This window comes from Rhinoderma darwinii, chromosome 2 (genome assembly GCF_050947455.1).
Source record: "Rhinoderma darwinii isolate aRhiDar2 chromosome 2, aRhiDar2.hap1, whole genome shotgun sequence".
NCBI classification, from domain to species: Eukaryota; Metazoa; Chordata; class Amphibia; order Anura; family Rhinodermatidae; genus Rhinoderma; species Rhinoderma darwinii.
In genome coordinates, this window is record NC_134688.1 from 49,480,838 (window position 1) to 49,497,459 (window position 16,622).

General features: G+C 41.8%; 1 protein-coding gene across 6 annotated transcripts in view; it reads right to left on the reverse strand.

The window, feature by feature from the left end:
• Positions 1 to 16,622, reverse strand: part of SGCG (sarcoglycan gamma) — a 279,818-nt gene that overhangs the window by 128,706 nt on the left and 134,490 nt on the right. For 2 of the 6 annotated variants that reach the window (XM_075850001.1, XM_075850005.1), the window contains exon 2: positions 5,229 to 5,423. In XM_075850001.1, coding sequence (XP_075706116.1) covers positions 5,229 to 5,423 — 195 coding nt within the window. Of the gene's footprint in view, positions 1 to 5,228; positions 5,427 to 14,760; positions 14,910 to 16,622 lie in introns of those variants that run through there. The other 4 variants (XM_075850000.1, XM_075850004.1, XM_075850003.1 and 1 more) reach the window with 3 other exon arrangements.

Here is a 16,622-nt window from a genome sequence, read left to right on the forward strand (position 1 = left end):
TGGAAGGGATGGATATAAAACTGGAAAGCTAGGATGTTTAATCCGGAAGGCATCCCTATGAACAATATGCGTTTCTTGGGCGCAAAAGATGTCGGAAGTCAAAGCACGGACTTCCGACCACATACATGCCCTCTATTGTGTTTTTCTTTACGTTAAGGGAGGCGAGTTTTAGTACCATTGTGATATACGTTTGAAAGCAGTAAAAGTTTCCCATCTACACATAATCTGTTGAACGGAATAGTTAGAAGATACCGCATTATAATGCAATACCACATTGCATACATATCCATTGGGAAAATAAATGTTACACTCCACATAATGACAGTAAAGAACAAAAAGTAGAACATAAAATTCAACAATACCATAACAGCATTAGAGCTATCTCACAGTAGAGGGGGTAGAACAGTTAGTGAGTATTGTCAGGGATCATTATCATCAAGGCTTAGGGGTCCCAACATATAGAAGCACCTGTAACACAAAGAAAGTATCTCAACGATTGGGATGCTTCTGAGAACCCACAGTACGCCATTCATCTGTAACATGTTAAGGAGGGGTGGAAGTAGATGTATTCAAAGATGGTAGCTGAATATTCCATTGGCGTAATAGGGAAGTGCCTTCTTCCAGTGTTTTAACTATATGCAAAACATTATTACAAGTTATTAGTAGATGGACCGGGAATCCCCACTTACATAAAATCTTGTGGTCTTGGAGGGCTGAAGTAATGGGGGTCAATTGGCGACAAAGTTATAGAGTAGTAGCTGATAAATCGACGTACAGGGAAATCATCTGATATGGTTCAGGTAAACAGCCTTTCGTTCTTCCGGCAATCATCAGGCTTTCCTTAGTTTGAAAAAAATGAATACGGGCCAGTACATCTCTAGGGATATGTTCATCTAGGTGCTTAGGTCTTGGCACTCTGTGTGCCCTATCTATGATCAAGTCCTGCGGAGTGCAATCATGCAGCAAGCTCTTCATGAGGGTTTGCAGGTATTGCGCAAGGTCTTGTGGCACAATATTTTCAGGGATCTCCCTAAATTTCACATTATTACGCCTTGATCTATCTTCCATGTCGACCGAAGTTGTTGCATTTCCGACTCCAGGCCATAATAAGCGTCTATGAGGTCTATGAGAGATCCCGCTTGGGAGTCCTCTTCGGCACTATCTTGGTCGCGGCTCGAGGTCTGAGGGAAGTGGAAATCGAGGAGTTTCTCCGGTCTTTTCAGAGGTTTCTTCCTCCGGCGCATCTTGGAAGAGATATGAAGAGTCGGGTGTAGGTCGCTTCAGTTACTTTGACGGTGCAGGAGCTAAGCACTCACACTGCCATCTAGCTCGGCAGCCATGCCACCACTCGTTCTTCGCCTAATTTCAATTCCTGCTTCATTTTCGGCCTGCGGCCAAAAAAATTAAGGCCGATGCTCTGTCTCGGTTGTTTGAGATTAATGACTCAAGGATGTCCTCAACATGTTATTGATCCTTCTAGGATTATTGCTGTTAACCCTCTGCAAATCAAGGACATTCCTCCTGGAAAGATTTTTGTTCGTCTTGCTGACAGGAGAAGAATTCTTGGCTGGGGACATAATTCCATGCTGGCCGGGCACTCTGGTGTTCGTAAAACCTGGGACTTTATTGCTCCTCACTACTGGTGGCCCACCTAAACCTGCTGGCCTGCTTCTACCTCCGCCAGTTCCTGATGCTCCCTGGTAACAAATAGCCATTGATTTTTTTACTGACCTTCCGCCTTCTTCTGAATGTACTATGCTCCGGGTCGTGGTGGACCACTTCTCCAAGATGGCACACTTCGTTCCTTTAACCGGTCTTCCCTCTGCTCTTCGTCTGTCAAGTTTGTTCATCCAGCACATCTTTCGTTTGCACGGTCACCCCCACTATATTGTGTCAAATCTGGGTGTACATATCACATCTAAGTTCTAGAGAGCCCTATAAATACTCTTGGATGCGGAATTTGACTTTTCTTCCGCTTATCACCCACAGTCTAATGGCCAAGTTGAAAGGATCAACGAGGTACTTGAGAATTATCTTCGTCATTTCATTTCAGTTCAACAGGACAATTGGGTACAGCTTCTGCCATGGGATGAATCCTCCTACAACAATCATACTAGTGAATCTACTGCTTCTTGTCCATTCTTCATTGTGTACAGTTAACATCCACGTGATCCTCTTCTTGTGCCAGCTACGTCTCAAGTGCCTGCATCCCAATTCTTCCTTCTGAGGTTTTCTTCACATCTGGCAGCAAACTAAGTCTGTGATCCTTCAGGCAGTGGATTGCATGAAGAGATATGCAGATAGGAGAAGAAAAATTCCTCCTCAGTTTTTTACTGGATTCAAGGTCTGGTTGTCTTCCAGAAACATTCGCCTAAAGATCCCTTCCCACAAACTCGCTCCCAGTTTCCTCGGTCCCTTCGACGTTTTGCAACAGATAAGAAGCTTGTATACTATAAGCTTCGGCTACCTCCTACCCTCAAAATCCCCAACTCTTTTCATGTCTCCCCCCTAAAGCCTGTGGTCCTGAACTGATTCAGCAAACCCCCTGGTTCTACAGTTGATCCCTGCGGTTTTTCTGACATCTTTGGAGTAAAAGAGATCCTGGATTACAAGAGGGTAGGAGGGACGACCTTCTACCTGGTGGACTGGAAAGGGTTTGGTCCTGAGGAGAGGTCATGGGAGCCTTAGGAGAATGTGGATGCTCCAGCTCTCATCAAGAGATTCCTCTCACGCTCTGGACCTAAGAGGAGCGGTCGTAAAGGGGGGGGGGTACTATCATGGCCACGGTCACGAACCATCGGCATTACTTACCCGCCAATGGCCGCAGGCCTCTGAGCTCTTGCCGACGTCTCCCTCCTCTGAGATGCCGGGACACAAGACTGTCCTCGGCTGCTGTGCATATGGTGCTCGCGCACCAGAATTAAGCTCTCTATCCAATCCCTACTCACCCCCCATATAAAAAGGACCCTGCACTCTTCCTCCTTGCCTGAGCGTGTTGTGTCTACCCATGTTCATTGTAGCAAATGGTCCCTTAATTGTATCCTTTATCCTGTGTTCCCATATCCTCTATCCAGTAATAGTGTTTGTTCCTGAGTAAAGTCTAGTGTTGGAGTCGAGTTCATCCTCTGTGCTACGTGTCATCTACCCATGCCCAGCGTCTTCTGCCACACCAAGCGTCATCTGCCACGCCAATTGTCATCTGTGCCAATTGTCATCTGTGCCAAGTGTCTGCTACTCCTCGTGTCTTGTACGCCACGTGTCTGCTACGCCGAGTGTCTGCCAGATCATCCTTCCAGGTACTCTTGTCCTAGAGACTGTTAGTGACTATACCGCGGCCAGCTGCTACTATGCAACGGCGGAGCGGCCTAGTGGGTCAACATACCCCATAGCCGTGTTTCATGCACTTGTTCTGTTAAGGTGGGACAGTGGTAAAATAAGTTCTCCTTTGGGCCCCAAAACACCTCAGTCTGACAATGCAACATGAGCCCTAAGAAGGTGAGTGCACATTCAAACAACACTACGCTGAGAACAGGGGACCAGGCTTCTCCATTCTGGTGATGGGTAGGAATACCAGAAGTTGGGCCTACACATGTAAAATAGATATACCATAAATGTTATTTGTCGGAAAACCTCTTTAATCCAATGTAAACCTAGACAAGACATGAGGCTTTTTGGTAAATGAAAGAACTGCCAGAATATCTTCCCAGGTTGAGATGAAAATAACTCTTCATTGAAGGGGTTCTCTGCTTTGGACAATCCATACTTGATAATAATCTCAACACAATGTTGCCCCCTGCTGAGACCCCCAGTGATCAGCTATAATAGTTAGTGTTCAATTTCCCAGCAGCGCCACCACAGGGAAAATTAAGAATTACACAATACCTATTCAAATCAATGGATTGTCTGTGCAATGCAGGACAGGACAGGTCCCCAGAGCAGAAGACGCTCTCTGTAACCGCTCTCCAATCTGGTCATGAAATGAGAATCCTGAACAAAGAACCCCCCTATATTAACTCAGAATTTCCTAATAGGGCGTATGGAAATGGGTTTTCTAAACTGGACAACCCCTTTACGGGTTCATGAGGAACTACTTATATAATGCACCTACAATATACAACAAACAACTAGAAATATATTTCTCGTCTTTAGGAAGTTGATACAAATTTGCGTTCATTCTTCGTAGACTTAAATCATTAAAATTAAAATGAACAATTAGCAGATACACCTAAACAGAGACGCAAATGAAACTAAATTGAATCATGGAACATTAACAGGCTGATATCCATAATAATTAACATCAATTGAAAAAAGATTAATTACAGAATTAGGTTCTAGAACTTATTATAATAGCTTAAGCAAAAACCTTTAGCAATGTGATTAACTGTGTAATCAGCACGAGGATAAATACAAATTAAAACATTAACTAAACAATAAAAGAACTGGCAAATGTTGAATGAAAAGAATTACATTGTGGCACACAATTAAAATAGATGGATTGGTAGATGTAATAAAGAAGATAAACGTTCATACTTAATTGGGTAAGAAGATCATAAATAATTCAAATAAAACTTTGAGTAATATAAAAATTATATTTTTTTAAGATCAGTAATATTAATCTTTAGACTTTAGATAAGTTATTCTATTCTTTGCCAAACAGGTCATGTCTATAAATTACCCTTAAAGGGGTTGTCCAGGATTACAAAAGGGGTTTCTGTTTTTTTCCAGGAATTGCACCACCCTTGTTTTTGGACTGTTTCTGGTATTGCAGCTCAGCCCTTTTTTAGTGAAGAGAGATGAGCTGCAATACAAAACACAGCCCATGGACAAGGGTGGCACTGTTTCTAGAAAAAGTGCACACCTTTTTGTCTAATTGTATACAACCCTATTGAAGGGACTGTTTTCTTTCCATTATTGTGGGGTGTACCTCTCATTCTCTGTAATAAACTAATCCATAGTATCTAATTTCTTTCCTTTTCTTTATTTTTATAAAATCACAAATTTTTTAGTGTTTACCGTAGAAAAACAATATATTTTAGTAAATACATTTAAAAATGTTTAGTCTTTTATCTCCTTCATCTTCTCCTGAATTTGGGGCCCTTGTCCTTATAGAATAAGTGGAAGGAGAATCAATATCATGTTGTTACTTTAATATAAAAAGGATTAAACTTCATTCTAGGTTTTGAATACTAATATAATGTACAGTATAATAAAATGTGACCTTTACTCACCGGTGAGAACCACATGACCTTAAGAATCCAAATAGTTAGAGCAAAATTCACTACCAAGATGATGAGGAGAAGAAGGACAAATAAGTAAAGACAGCGCTTTCTCCAGCCGTAAATCCCAATATTGTAGACATACTGCCTCTCCGGATGCTCTAGGCTTGTTCCTTGTGTGGTTGTGGTATATTGCTCCCGGACCATCTGCTGGGGAAATCATAAGAATGTATTATTAGTAAATTGTTGTCTTCATTAATGAACATCCTAAATAATTTGCCATAGTAGAAATTAAATAAAATTTAAAACAAAAACTTATTGCTCACAGTTCAGTAGGGTTTATTTATTATTATTCTTTAAATGAGTTGTCTCGTGAAAGCAACCCCAGTACATATGACCTATTAGGGATCTGGGCCCCCCTCTATGAGCAAGAACTGACAGCTGCCCTGTAAGATTGGAGCCGTCCATGTATTACATTATATGGATTGCCATTAATCTGCAGTAGACACTTTCCCTGCAGCAGCCCCGGCAAAATAAGCTGGTTGCTTGGGGTACCGGGTGCCAGTTCTCCAGTGATAGGTTGATAAATTTTTGTAGCTAGACAAATTATTATATTAAGCACAATCTGTGATTACCATGGGCTACGCAAAACAGCTATCCTCCAAAAGGAAGAAAACGGCCCCTCCAGCGCCACCTATAGGTGACTGCCCTGCAAGTCAACATCTGAACATTTACAGAGCCTTGTAACTTGAGTTAATAGCCAAATGAAAGACACCCATCGGCGACGTAGCGCAGGCCATGAAGCAGCAAATAATAAATAATAGCAATCGCCAAACATAGCATGACAGTATGACATACAGTACAGGCTCACCTAAACTATACATCACACCGCATGATACACTAACATTCTTCCATTCACTAAAATCAATCAATAACCATTACAGACAAGTGATGGGGTGGGGGAGTGGGAAAGAGGGGGGAGGGATGGGAAATCACAGGCCCGAAGCTTTATTGAAAGACAACACACAAGAAGGGAAAGTGGGAAGGAAGGGGTGTATCACTCCTCTTCTTTGTCGACATCCGGGCTGTCCCAGGTGAAATAGTCTCTCAGCAGGCTGTGGATCAGCCTGCGGCAGTCTTGGACGGACACACTCTCTCTTCGCAGAATTAGGCGATTCCTGGCAAACCATATAGCATCCTTAAAACAGTTCATAAGGCGCCAGGCCTCCTGGATTTCTCCAACAGCGTAAATCACAGGAAATGTTCCTTAAAATACCGAGTGGTACGGCAGTCTGTTTCCAATTTTAGTTCCAAGGCTTTCAACAGACCTTGTGCAAAAGGGCACTGCCAGAAAATGTGCAAAGATGTTTCCTCCGTGAAGGGGCACCTGGGGCAGTATCAGGTCTTGCACAGGTTGCAGGCATGCATGAATGACCTAAGAGGCAGTCCTCCCTGGATGGCTATCCATGAAATGTTCTTGTGCCCGTTGGTCAACCTGCCAGATGACACATTGGTCCAAACAGTCTCCAACTTGTCGGCATGAAGCCCTGTAACAGACTCCGCCAAGTCCTTTGCTCTGATGTGTTTGTGGATTGTCTTCGGTTTCCACAAGTCAGGCTTAAAGAGGCTCTTTCACCAGATTATACGTGCCCTATCTCCTACATAATGTGATCGGCGCTGTAATGTAGTTAACAACAGTGGTTTTTATTTTGAAAAACTATTATTTTTTAGCAAGTTATGAGCAATTTTAGATTTATGCTAATTACTTTCTTAATAGACAACTGGGAGAGTTTATACTTTTGACCAAGTGGGCGTTGTAAAGAAGTGTATGAGGCTGACCAATCAGCGTCATAGACTTCTCATTGTTCCAGCCCAACATGATCCACAGCACAGTGTGATTGTGCAGTGAAAGTTGATGCTCCCTCACTAACCGCACAACATCTCCATGGAACAAGGGAACGTGGCAGTTGTAAGGGAAGGAGCTGTCCCACTTGTCCCAGTCAAAACCTCGCCAGAGGGGAAGGAGGAAGAAACGTGACATGTCATTGCCCGCAGAGCTGTTTGTTGTCCTTAGAGTCCTACGAACACAGTCACACACAAAGACAATCCGCAGCAGAGTGGGGATGTCGGGTATACCCTTCCCACCTTTGCGTGGCTCCTTGTACATAACAGTCTGCTTTACTCTGTCCATTTTTGAGCACCAGATAAAGAGAAACACAGTCCTGGTAATGGCCCTCGAGACAGTGGCAAAATGGGGCCATGCCTGCGCAGTGTATTGTAGCATGGGCAAGACTTCGTTATGCAGGACCAGTGCTTTGCCCTCAATAGTGATTTGTCTGAGGCTCCATAGTCTGATTCTTTGGTTGACTTTAGGGCTGCATTTTCAGAGTTGTTTCTCCTCATCAGTACAGAGTAGGATTCTGGTTGTCTAGGTAAGATGCCCTTAAAACAGCAGCTTCTGGAAGGTACTGACTCCTTGTGGTGAGCCGGCTGGGAGTCTTAAGGGCAATGCTCCCTGGGAAAAGTATGCAAAATAGCTTCCCTCCAGAAGGAAAAAAAATGTCTCTAGGTGACTACCATATCTTTGGATTTTGTGTTAAACTATGCAATAAAAAAGAGACCTAAGTAGTCTCGAAATTTTGCTATTTGTCATCATCAGTTATCGAATAAAAAGGTATCAACTACAGACGACTCTCAATTTTCATCTTTTTAATAGATTTATATGCACTTTGTATAACTATGCTTTTAATAGATGGACTTGAACGATCTTTATTGAATTCTTCCCCTCCAATAACCACGATCAGTGATATTTGCAGTAACTACACCTAATGATAGACACTATTAAAGTTAATGGAGTGTTATATATTACTTCACACTGAATAGTTCCTGGCATAGAGGTTTACTATATTTACAGCGCTACTAATGCCAAACCTATAAATCTGAATTTACAATGTATAATATAATTAATCTGTGTAATGACTTATAAAGATTACTCAGGTACAGTATAAGGCCCTGTTCACACTGAGTTTTTTTGCAGGCAGAAAAAATCTGCCTCAAAATTCCTATGCTGCCCTGTCAAAGGGCGGGGGACAGGTCTGATGCACTATTAGTCCAAACAGCACAAAAAATAATGTGCTGTTCTAACACAGCATACAGTAGAGTCCGCTATATTAATGACATGTGCACATTCTCCGCCTCTCTTTGCCTCCGCCCATTCTTTTACCAGTGATTGACAGGCTGCCATGTATACAGGCAGATACAAGGCAGATGTCAGTCACGGAGAGGGAAGCGGGTGGAGGTGGAGGGAATATTCTCCTCATGAACACAATAGACTCATAAGTATGAGTCCACTGTATTCTTTATTAGGGTTAATTAGGGTTTATTAGGCTCATGGTGCAGCAGACCTATCCCCATATTATGCTGCCCTTAAACTAGGCAGCAAAGTAAGGGCATGTTCTCACACTAAACTAAAAACGTCTGTAAAATACAGAGCTGTTTTAAAGTGAAAAAAAATAGCCTCTGATTTTCAGTCGTTTTTAAAGCATCAAGTGTTTTTTTTATGCGTTTTTTACGGACATTTTTGGAGCTGTTTTTCTATTGAGACAATGGAAAATGGCTCCAAAAACGGCTCAAGAAGTGACATGAACTTCTTTTTACGTGGCGTTATTTTACGCGCCGTTTTTCCCATTGAAATCATTGGGCAGATGTTTGGAGGCATTCATCTTCCGTTTTTCGGGGCGTTTACGGCCTGAAAAAAGGCTGAAAATAAGCCGTGTGAGCATACCCTCACAGGGCAGATTAGCTTTAACTTGTTAGTGACCGCCCATAGGTGTTTTTACGGCGGCCACCAACAGGCTTAATTCCGATGCAATTGCCTTTTTACAGCGCTGCATAAAGAAACCCAGCGGGGAACAGGTAAATCTACCTGCTCCCAGATACCGGAGGTAGCAGACCTGCTCGAACCGGCGAGATCGAAATAAGTAGCGAGCGTCGCATCTGAGTGGTTATAGAGGGAGGGAGCAGGCTCCCTCTCTCACCCCACCGGCACCCTGCTATATGATCACAAGTTGCCGGTGTCAGGAGCCTAATAAAGGCCAGAGGCACGGACAGGCAGTAATACACTGCAATACAGAAGTATTGCAGTGTATTATAAAAGCGATTGGATGATCGCATAGTGAAGTCCCCTGGTGGGACTAGTAAAAAAGTTAAAAAAAAGTTTAATGAAGTTAATAATAAATAAATAAAAATTAAAAGTAAAAAAAACTAAAAAAAAAAAAAACACTTTCCCCCTTACAAAATGCTTTATTATTAAAAGACAAAAAAAAGGAAAAAAGTTACACATATTTGGTATCGCCTAATCCGTAACGACCCCAAATATGAAGCTATTACATTATTTAACCCACTTGGCGAATGACGTAAAAAATATAATAAAAAACAATGCAAGAATATTTCCTCAATATATTGATCATAATTTAAATGTATATGTAAGTTTCCTTTCATACAAGCAAAGCCTTGTGCCCGTAAAAATTAATGTCCCCATTTTAAAAAAAATGTAAATACAGGGTGGGCCATTTATATGGATACACCTAAATAAAATGGGAATGGTTGGTGATATTAACTTCCTGTTTGTGGCACATTAGTATATGGGAGGGGGGGAAACTTTTCAAGCTGGGTGTCGGCCATTTTGAAGTCGGCCATTTTGTATCCAACTTTAGTTTTTTCAATGGGAAGAGGGTCATGTGACACATCAAACTTATCGAGAATTTCACAAGAAAAACAATGGTGTGCTTGGTTTTAACGTTACTTTATTCTTTCATGAGTTATTTACAAGCTTCTCTTTGTTTACAGCCATTGACATGTCGCAGAGGTTAACACGTGAGGAGCGGATAGAAATTGTGTTGATGTCTGGTGAACGCAGTACCCAGGTCATTGCAGCAGATTTCAATGCAAGACACCCTACGAGACCACCCATCTCCCATGCTACAGTTTGCAAACTGCTTGCCAAGTTTCGTGAAACTGGTTCAGTGTTGGATTTGCCCAAATGTGGACGCATGCAAACTGTCACTAATGAAGAAACATCAGTGGCTGTCCTAGCTTCATTCAGCAAGAGCCCACAGCGTAGCACTCGCCGCATGTCACTGGAGAGTGGCATCAGTCGAACATCCCTTCAGTGGATATTAGCTACTCACAAATGGCACCCTTACAAACTCCAGCTGCTGCAGCATCTCAACGAGGATGACCCAGATCGGCGCACTGAATTTGCAGAATGGGCAAAACAAAAATTGAAACAGGACCCTCAGTTTACACAGAACATTTTGTTCAGTGATGAGGCAAACTTTTATGTAAATGGTGAAGTTAACAAACAAAACCATCGCTATTGGTCTGACACTAACCCACATTGGAAAGATCCCTCCAAGACTGTTGGAACACAAAAATTGATGGTATGGTGTGGTATATGGGGTACAAAAATAGTGGGGCCATTCTTCATCAATGGAAACCTCAAGGCCACGGGATATCTGAAATTGCTACATGATGATGTGTTTCCCTCTTTATGCACTGAAGCTGGCACTTTCCCTGAGTTTTTCCAGCAAGATGGTGCACCACCACATTATGGGTGTCAGGTCCGAGCATTCCTAGATGAACAGTTTCCAGTTGAATGGCCCCCTACGTCTCCCGATCTGACCCCCTTAGACTTTTATCTTTGGGGTCATCTGAAGGCAATTGTCTATGCTGTGAAGATACGAGATGTGCAGCAACTGAAACTACGGATACTGGAAGCCTGTGCTAGCATTTCTTCTGCGGTGTTGCTATCAGTGTGTGAAGAGTGGGAGAAGAGGGTTGCATTGACAATCCAACACAATGGGCAGCACTTCGAACACATTTTATAAGTGGTCAGAAACTTGTAAATAACTCATGAAAGAATAAAGTAACGTTAAAACCAAGCACACCATTGTTTTTCTTGTAAAATTCTCAATAAGTTTGATGTGTCACATGACCCTCTTCCCATTGAAAAAACTAAAGTTGGATACAAAATGTCCGACTTCAAAATGGCCGCCATGGTCAACACCCAGCTTGAAAAGTTTCCCCCCTCCCATATACTAATGTGCCACAAACAGCAAGTTAATATCACCAACCATTCCCATTTTATGTAGGTTATCCATATAAATGGCCCACCCTGTAGATCAAAACGAATGATTAATTTCTTAATATAGCTTTATATCATTATGGAGCTCACATCACATCCTACATCACTACTCCCACACTGAAGGTAGAGCTTAGGATGCAGAGCAGAAAGATTTCTTTCCTTCTGCATAGGTAGGAAAATTATTAATTTGCAAAGCGCCGCACTATAATAGGATTTCGTTATATAACTGGAGTTGCACTTTAAATAATACAATAATGTCTGCCTACTAACACAACCAGGGGGAGCTTATTGCTTACTGTTCATATACCGAACTCAATAAAACTCAATGTAGTAAGCCTTTTTAGGACGAAAGCTGTCATCAGAACCTCTCATTCAGAGATTTGTGAAGGCAGTCCAGACAATCAGGCCGACAGTAACCAATCCAGTCCCTAAGTGGGACCTATGCATCGTCTTCAATCATCTCTGTGAACCTCCGTTTGAACCACTTCAGTCCATTGATCTAAAGTATCTTTCACTCAGGGTCTGCTTCTTAGTGGCTATAACAACTGCCAAAAGGCTCAGTGATATACAGGGTCTTCTTAACCATATCTGCTCTTCATGCAAGATTGCATCCTAATCAGGACATTACCTTATTTTAGCCCGAAAGTGCCTTCCTTTCAGAATATAAATCAACAAGTTGAGCTACCTGTATTCCGTCCAGAACCATCTTCAGAGGAGGAATGGAAACTTAATTTATTAGATGCTGGCAGGGCCTCAAAGATTTATATTGGTCGTACCAAGGATCTTAGAAAATCCGATCACCTCTTCCTATCTTTTCAGTGGAAGAATAAAGGCCAAAAGTCATCTAAAGCCTCCTTGTCCTGATGGATAAGGGAGGCAATTTCTATCTGTATACTCAGGCGGGATTACAAGCTCCGCAGGAAATGTACCCGTGGCCAATAGAAGTCTATGGGACCATAATTACGGGCGTTTTTACGTTCGTGTGCATGGGGCCTTAGGGATGGCAACACTTTAAATTAATTATTGTCCAGAATAATAAAACAAAGGAAACAGGATCTGCTTCTTTTATGAAAACAGTGCCACTCTTGTCCACTGACTGTGCTTGGTATTGCAACTCAGCCCCATTTATTTGAGTAAGCATTAACTGCAATACCAGACACAGCCAATGCACAAGAGTAGCACTGTTTCTAGAAAAAAAAGGATAATTTTTTTATTTTCCTCAACAACCCTTTTTTTGCTATTTCCTAACACATATGTCGGATTTTACAGATCCAGTTAATTACAGCGGAATTAGACTTTTGTGGGACAGAAAAAAAAATTACCAAAGACCGCTTATGAAATAGAAACATAAATTATTTATCCAATGTTATATTATAGGTTGTGGTTTAAAAATCATTATTTCCATTCCTTAGCTGAATCTAATGCATGGATGACGAGACTACACATAGGAATCCATTGCAACTGGGATTGTTAATTGGTAAATTTCACATTTTCAGTAAGATATTAATAATTCCTCAGAAATATAGTCTTCACAAGACTTTTTTTAATTGAAGAAAGTAAATGACACAACTTGCCGTTCTTTCCCTCATTCCACATATATCAAAACACAGTTTGATTATGAACTAGAGAAGACTAAGACTTTGTACCAATTTTTCTTTTCAAGGTTCAATTAGGAGTGGCGACATTAATGTTACGCTAGAGGACAAATGAAGCCAAACAAAGTGTATTATCTGCTGCACCACTTATAAGAAAATATTTCACAAATTTCCCAAAGATCCCCCTCCCCTCAAGGATCACTCATTGATTAAAACATATGTTCTTCTGAAGTTTGCTTTGAAGACGACTGGCTTATCCGCTTCTGAACCAGTTGGTCATTTACATCATAAATTGGGTCTGATCACTAATGGACTTGATGTGAAGAGGTGGTCGAAAAGTATTCGACTGGATTACTTTGTGCTTAGTTTTTTCCCGCCCATTTTCCTCAATTTAAAGGGGAATTCCACCAAAGTATGATAGGAGATTCCTCACTTGGGGTTTGTTTTGTGAGTCGATGAGGCTTCTACAAGAAATTTATAAAGTGCTTTTCTAAAACACAGCCGAAGAGTAAAATAACACATTTATTTCAATGTCCTAAGTAAATGGTGGATCCTGGGTATGGACAGTTTATTCATGCCTGATGATCTGAGAGAAGTGTAGGGATTCCATAGTCCTTTCAAGTAGCCAGGGTCTGAGGGTACTTTTACACCCACCCACCAATTTTGGCTGTAACAACGAGCGCCGATCAACGAGACCGCTCGTTGATCGTAGCTCATTTGTTCTTTTCACAAGGAGATATGTATGGGGATGAGCGCTCATTACTACGATCACTCGTCCCCATACATTACCATCATGTCGGCGGCATGTCTCCCTGTTTACACAGCGAGATGTGCTGCCAACAATGAAAAATATTTTCTGCTGCATGAACGATATGATCAGCCGATGAACGAACATTTGCTCGTTCATCGGCTGATCGTTGCCCTGATTACACAGGGCAATGATCGGGTACAAGTGTTCATATGAATGCTTATTTGCCCGATAATTGGCCTATGTAAAAGGGCCTTAAGTTGTTGGTAAGTAATGGCTTTCAGAAAGTAAATGCTGAGATTAATTTTCTATATTATGGGCAGCCAGTGCAGTGAGCGACAGATTGGTGTTATGGGAACAGGGTGAGGTGAAGATAAAGGTGTTGAATGTACGAGTTGCCATTTTGCTGCTAGACACTGATTGCCAACCTAGAGAACTTCAGTTTAGTCCAGAATCAGCCGCCATTCATCCATTCTTGTAGCTTAATGGTGTTGTTCAAGATTAGAAAAAATGGCCAGAAACACTGACTACTCTTGTCTTGTCTATGGGCTGTGTCTGGTATTGCCACGCCACATACCAGACATTGCCTATGGACGCGAGTGGCCCAGAATAAAATAAATTTGAAACAAATTGATTTATTACTACTCTTAACCAAGAAGCTACCTTGGAGACAGGAAGAAAAAAAAAATCAATGCTGTTGTCTTATTTCTGAGGGTAGCAGCCACGTAAACGAATAAAACACAAAATCCAAATGTGCAATTTCTACTTGTTGCCTTCATTTCTCCAGACAGAACATGCCACGTTCATAAACAATAACCTGCGGGTCACTCACATAGACCTGTCACTGGGCTCAGAAGAAATAGCCGGCTGCTTATAAACAGCTGTTAGTGTCTGTGAAAAGTTAGTCACCAGTTACCCAACAATCTATTATTGGAAAGAGCAGCTGCCGCAGTGCGTATATGTAATGAGGGTGTATTATACATGATCATTAAGTCCTCGCCCGAAAAAAAATTTGAATTGCTGTCTGGGTGTTGATCTACTCTATATTTATTTTACCTTCTATTTCCGTTTCTCCTGAATTTCTGTCAGGTTGTACTGTATTTCTGCCTTCGGAGTACATCCATTGCAGTAAAGTCTAACGTCCATGTTGATTTCTAGCAATGAGATAACGATACTACGTTCTGGGACCGGCACCTACATTGAGAACAGGGGTTATCTGACCTTTTGCCCCGCCCGGTGAGGTGGAGACTAAGTGGAGAGGTGACTGTGCATGTGCGCGGCTCTCTCCATTCTATTCTATGGGATTTAGTAAAAACTTGCTTGGTTGTTTTCGGAACTCCCATAGAATAGAAGTCATTTTTCCCTCTCCTTTCATTCTCTATGTGGTGAGACAGATAGCGGATTGTATCGCAAGACCCCGGTTTTCCACACAGTTCATAGATCACAGTTTTCACGCCATCTGAGTGGCACGCAATAGTTTTCACTGACCAATTCACTTTAGCGGGTGAATCTGATCCGTGAAAACGGGCCCGACTTACCGATATGTGGAAGGATAGAACAGGTCCTATTTTTCAGTGGATCATGGACGGGACTCGGCTAGCATACAATGGTCGTGTGCCTTAGGTATTAACGTGACACTCCGGGCTTAATTGTAAATTTCATTTTTTCCCAAAGTGGAAGAACCCACCCTACCTCTAAAGCCTTGCATGCATAGTCCCGCAGGTGAAAAGATCCATGAGTGTCTTTTTGCAGGCCACTTCTGAAGAATATTTGTGCACTCGGGCAGTTGCAACCTGTACAGGAAATAACTTTAGCGAGTCACCCTCAGTGGGATTTTAGATATGATGTGGGAGCCTTGCCCTAAAGTATTTGTCAAACTCCCATAAGAATATCCAGAGCACCCATACTAACAACTTCAGAGTGCCTCTATAAACAGTGTCAGCCAGAGAATGCCCCATAAACAGTGCAATCATCATCAGTGCCCCTCCAACAACGCCCCATTCACAATGCACCATTCACTACTTCTCCCATAAACAGTGGCCATAATCAGAGCCATGCAGGGAATGCCCCAATTAATTATGTCAGTATATTAATCAAAAAAGTAATAAATCACTTACATGTCACTTCATGTCCTGAAGATCTATGAACAGAGACCAGCCTAAGAAGCGTTCCATTTGGCGGAGCGGTCAATGACTGTTTTTACTGAACAGACACCAGGCTTTATGGAAGACGCCCACTCTTACAATATTCTGGAAGATTTCCCCTTTTTTGGGAGAATTCCGGATTACCCAGGAGTGAGGGCAAGTACGATCTTAATATTTAAACTCCCTTTTTGAGCACTCCCACAATTCTATGCTCTGCACTCCCCTATTTTTGAGGGACCTATAGTGCCATCCATCATAATACCAGAACTACAAAACAGAAGTACTGTAAAGCCACTAACATAGGTAGGGCAGAGGGGGTACAATATGAGCAGGGGAGTGCATGGGCGTAGCTATAAGGGGTGCAAAGGTAGCAGTCACAACCACCCTGGAGCCTGAGAGGGCCCAAAGGCTCCTCTGACACATAAAAAGACATCAGTACTATCAATGGCACATGATACGTCAGTGAGGGGCCCCATTATAGATTTTGCATTGGGGCCCAGGAGCTTCAAGTTACACCTGTAGGGGTACTGTATACTAACTTGGTATAAAAGGCAAATATTGTCTTTACTTTATAGTAAAATATACTATGGCATTGTTTAGTTACAATGTCAACTTTGCAGTTTTACAGAATTGTACGCAGCTAAAGATTGCCCCATGCACTATCTGTCCCTATTAATACAGTAAAATATAATGCAGTGAAATTCCTTTTATTATGCACTTTATACAGAATTCATCCAGTTATATATTATTTGAATATAATTTAGCTATTTTAGT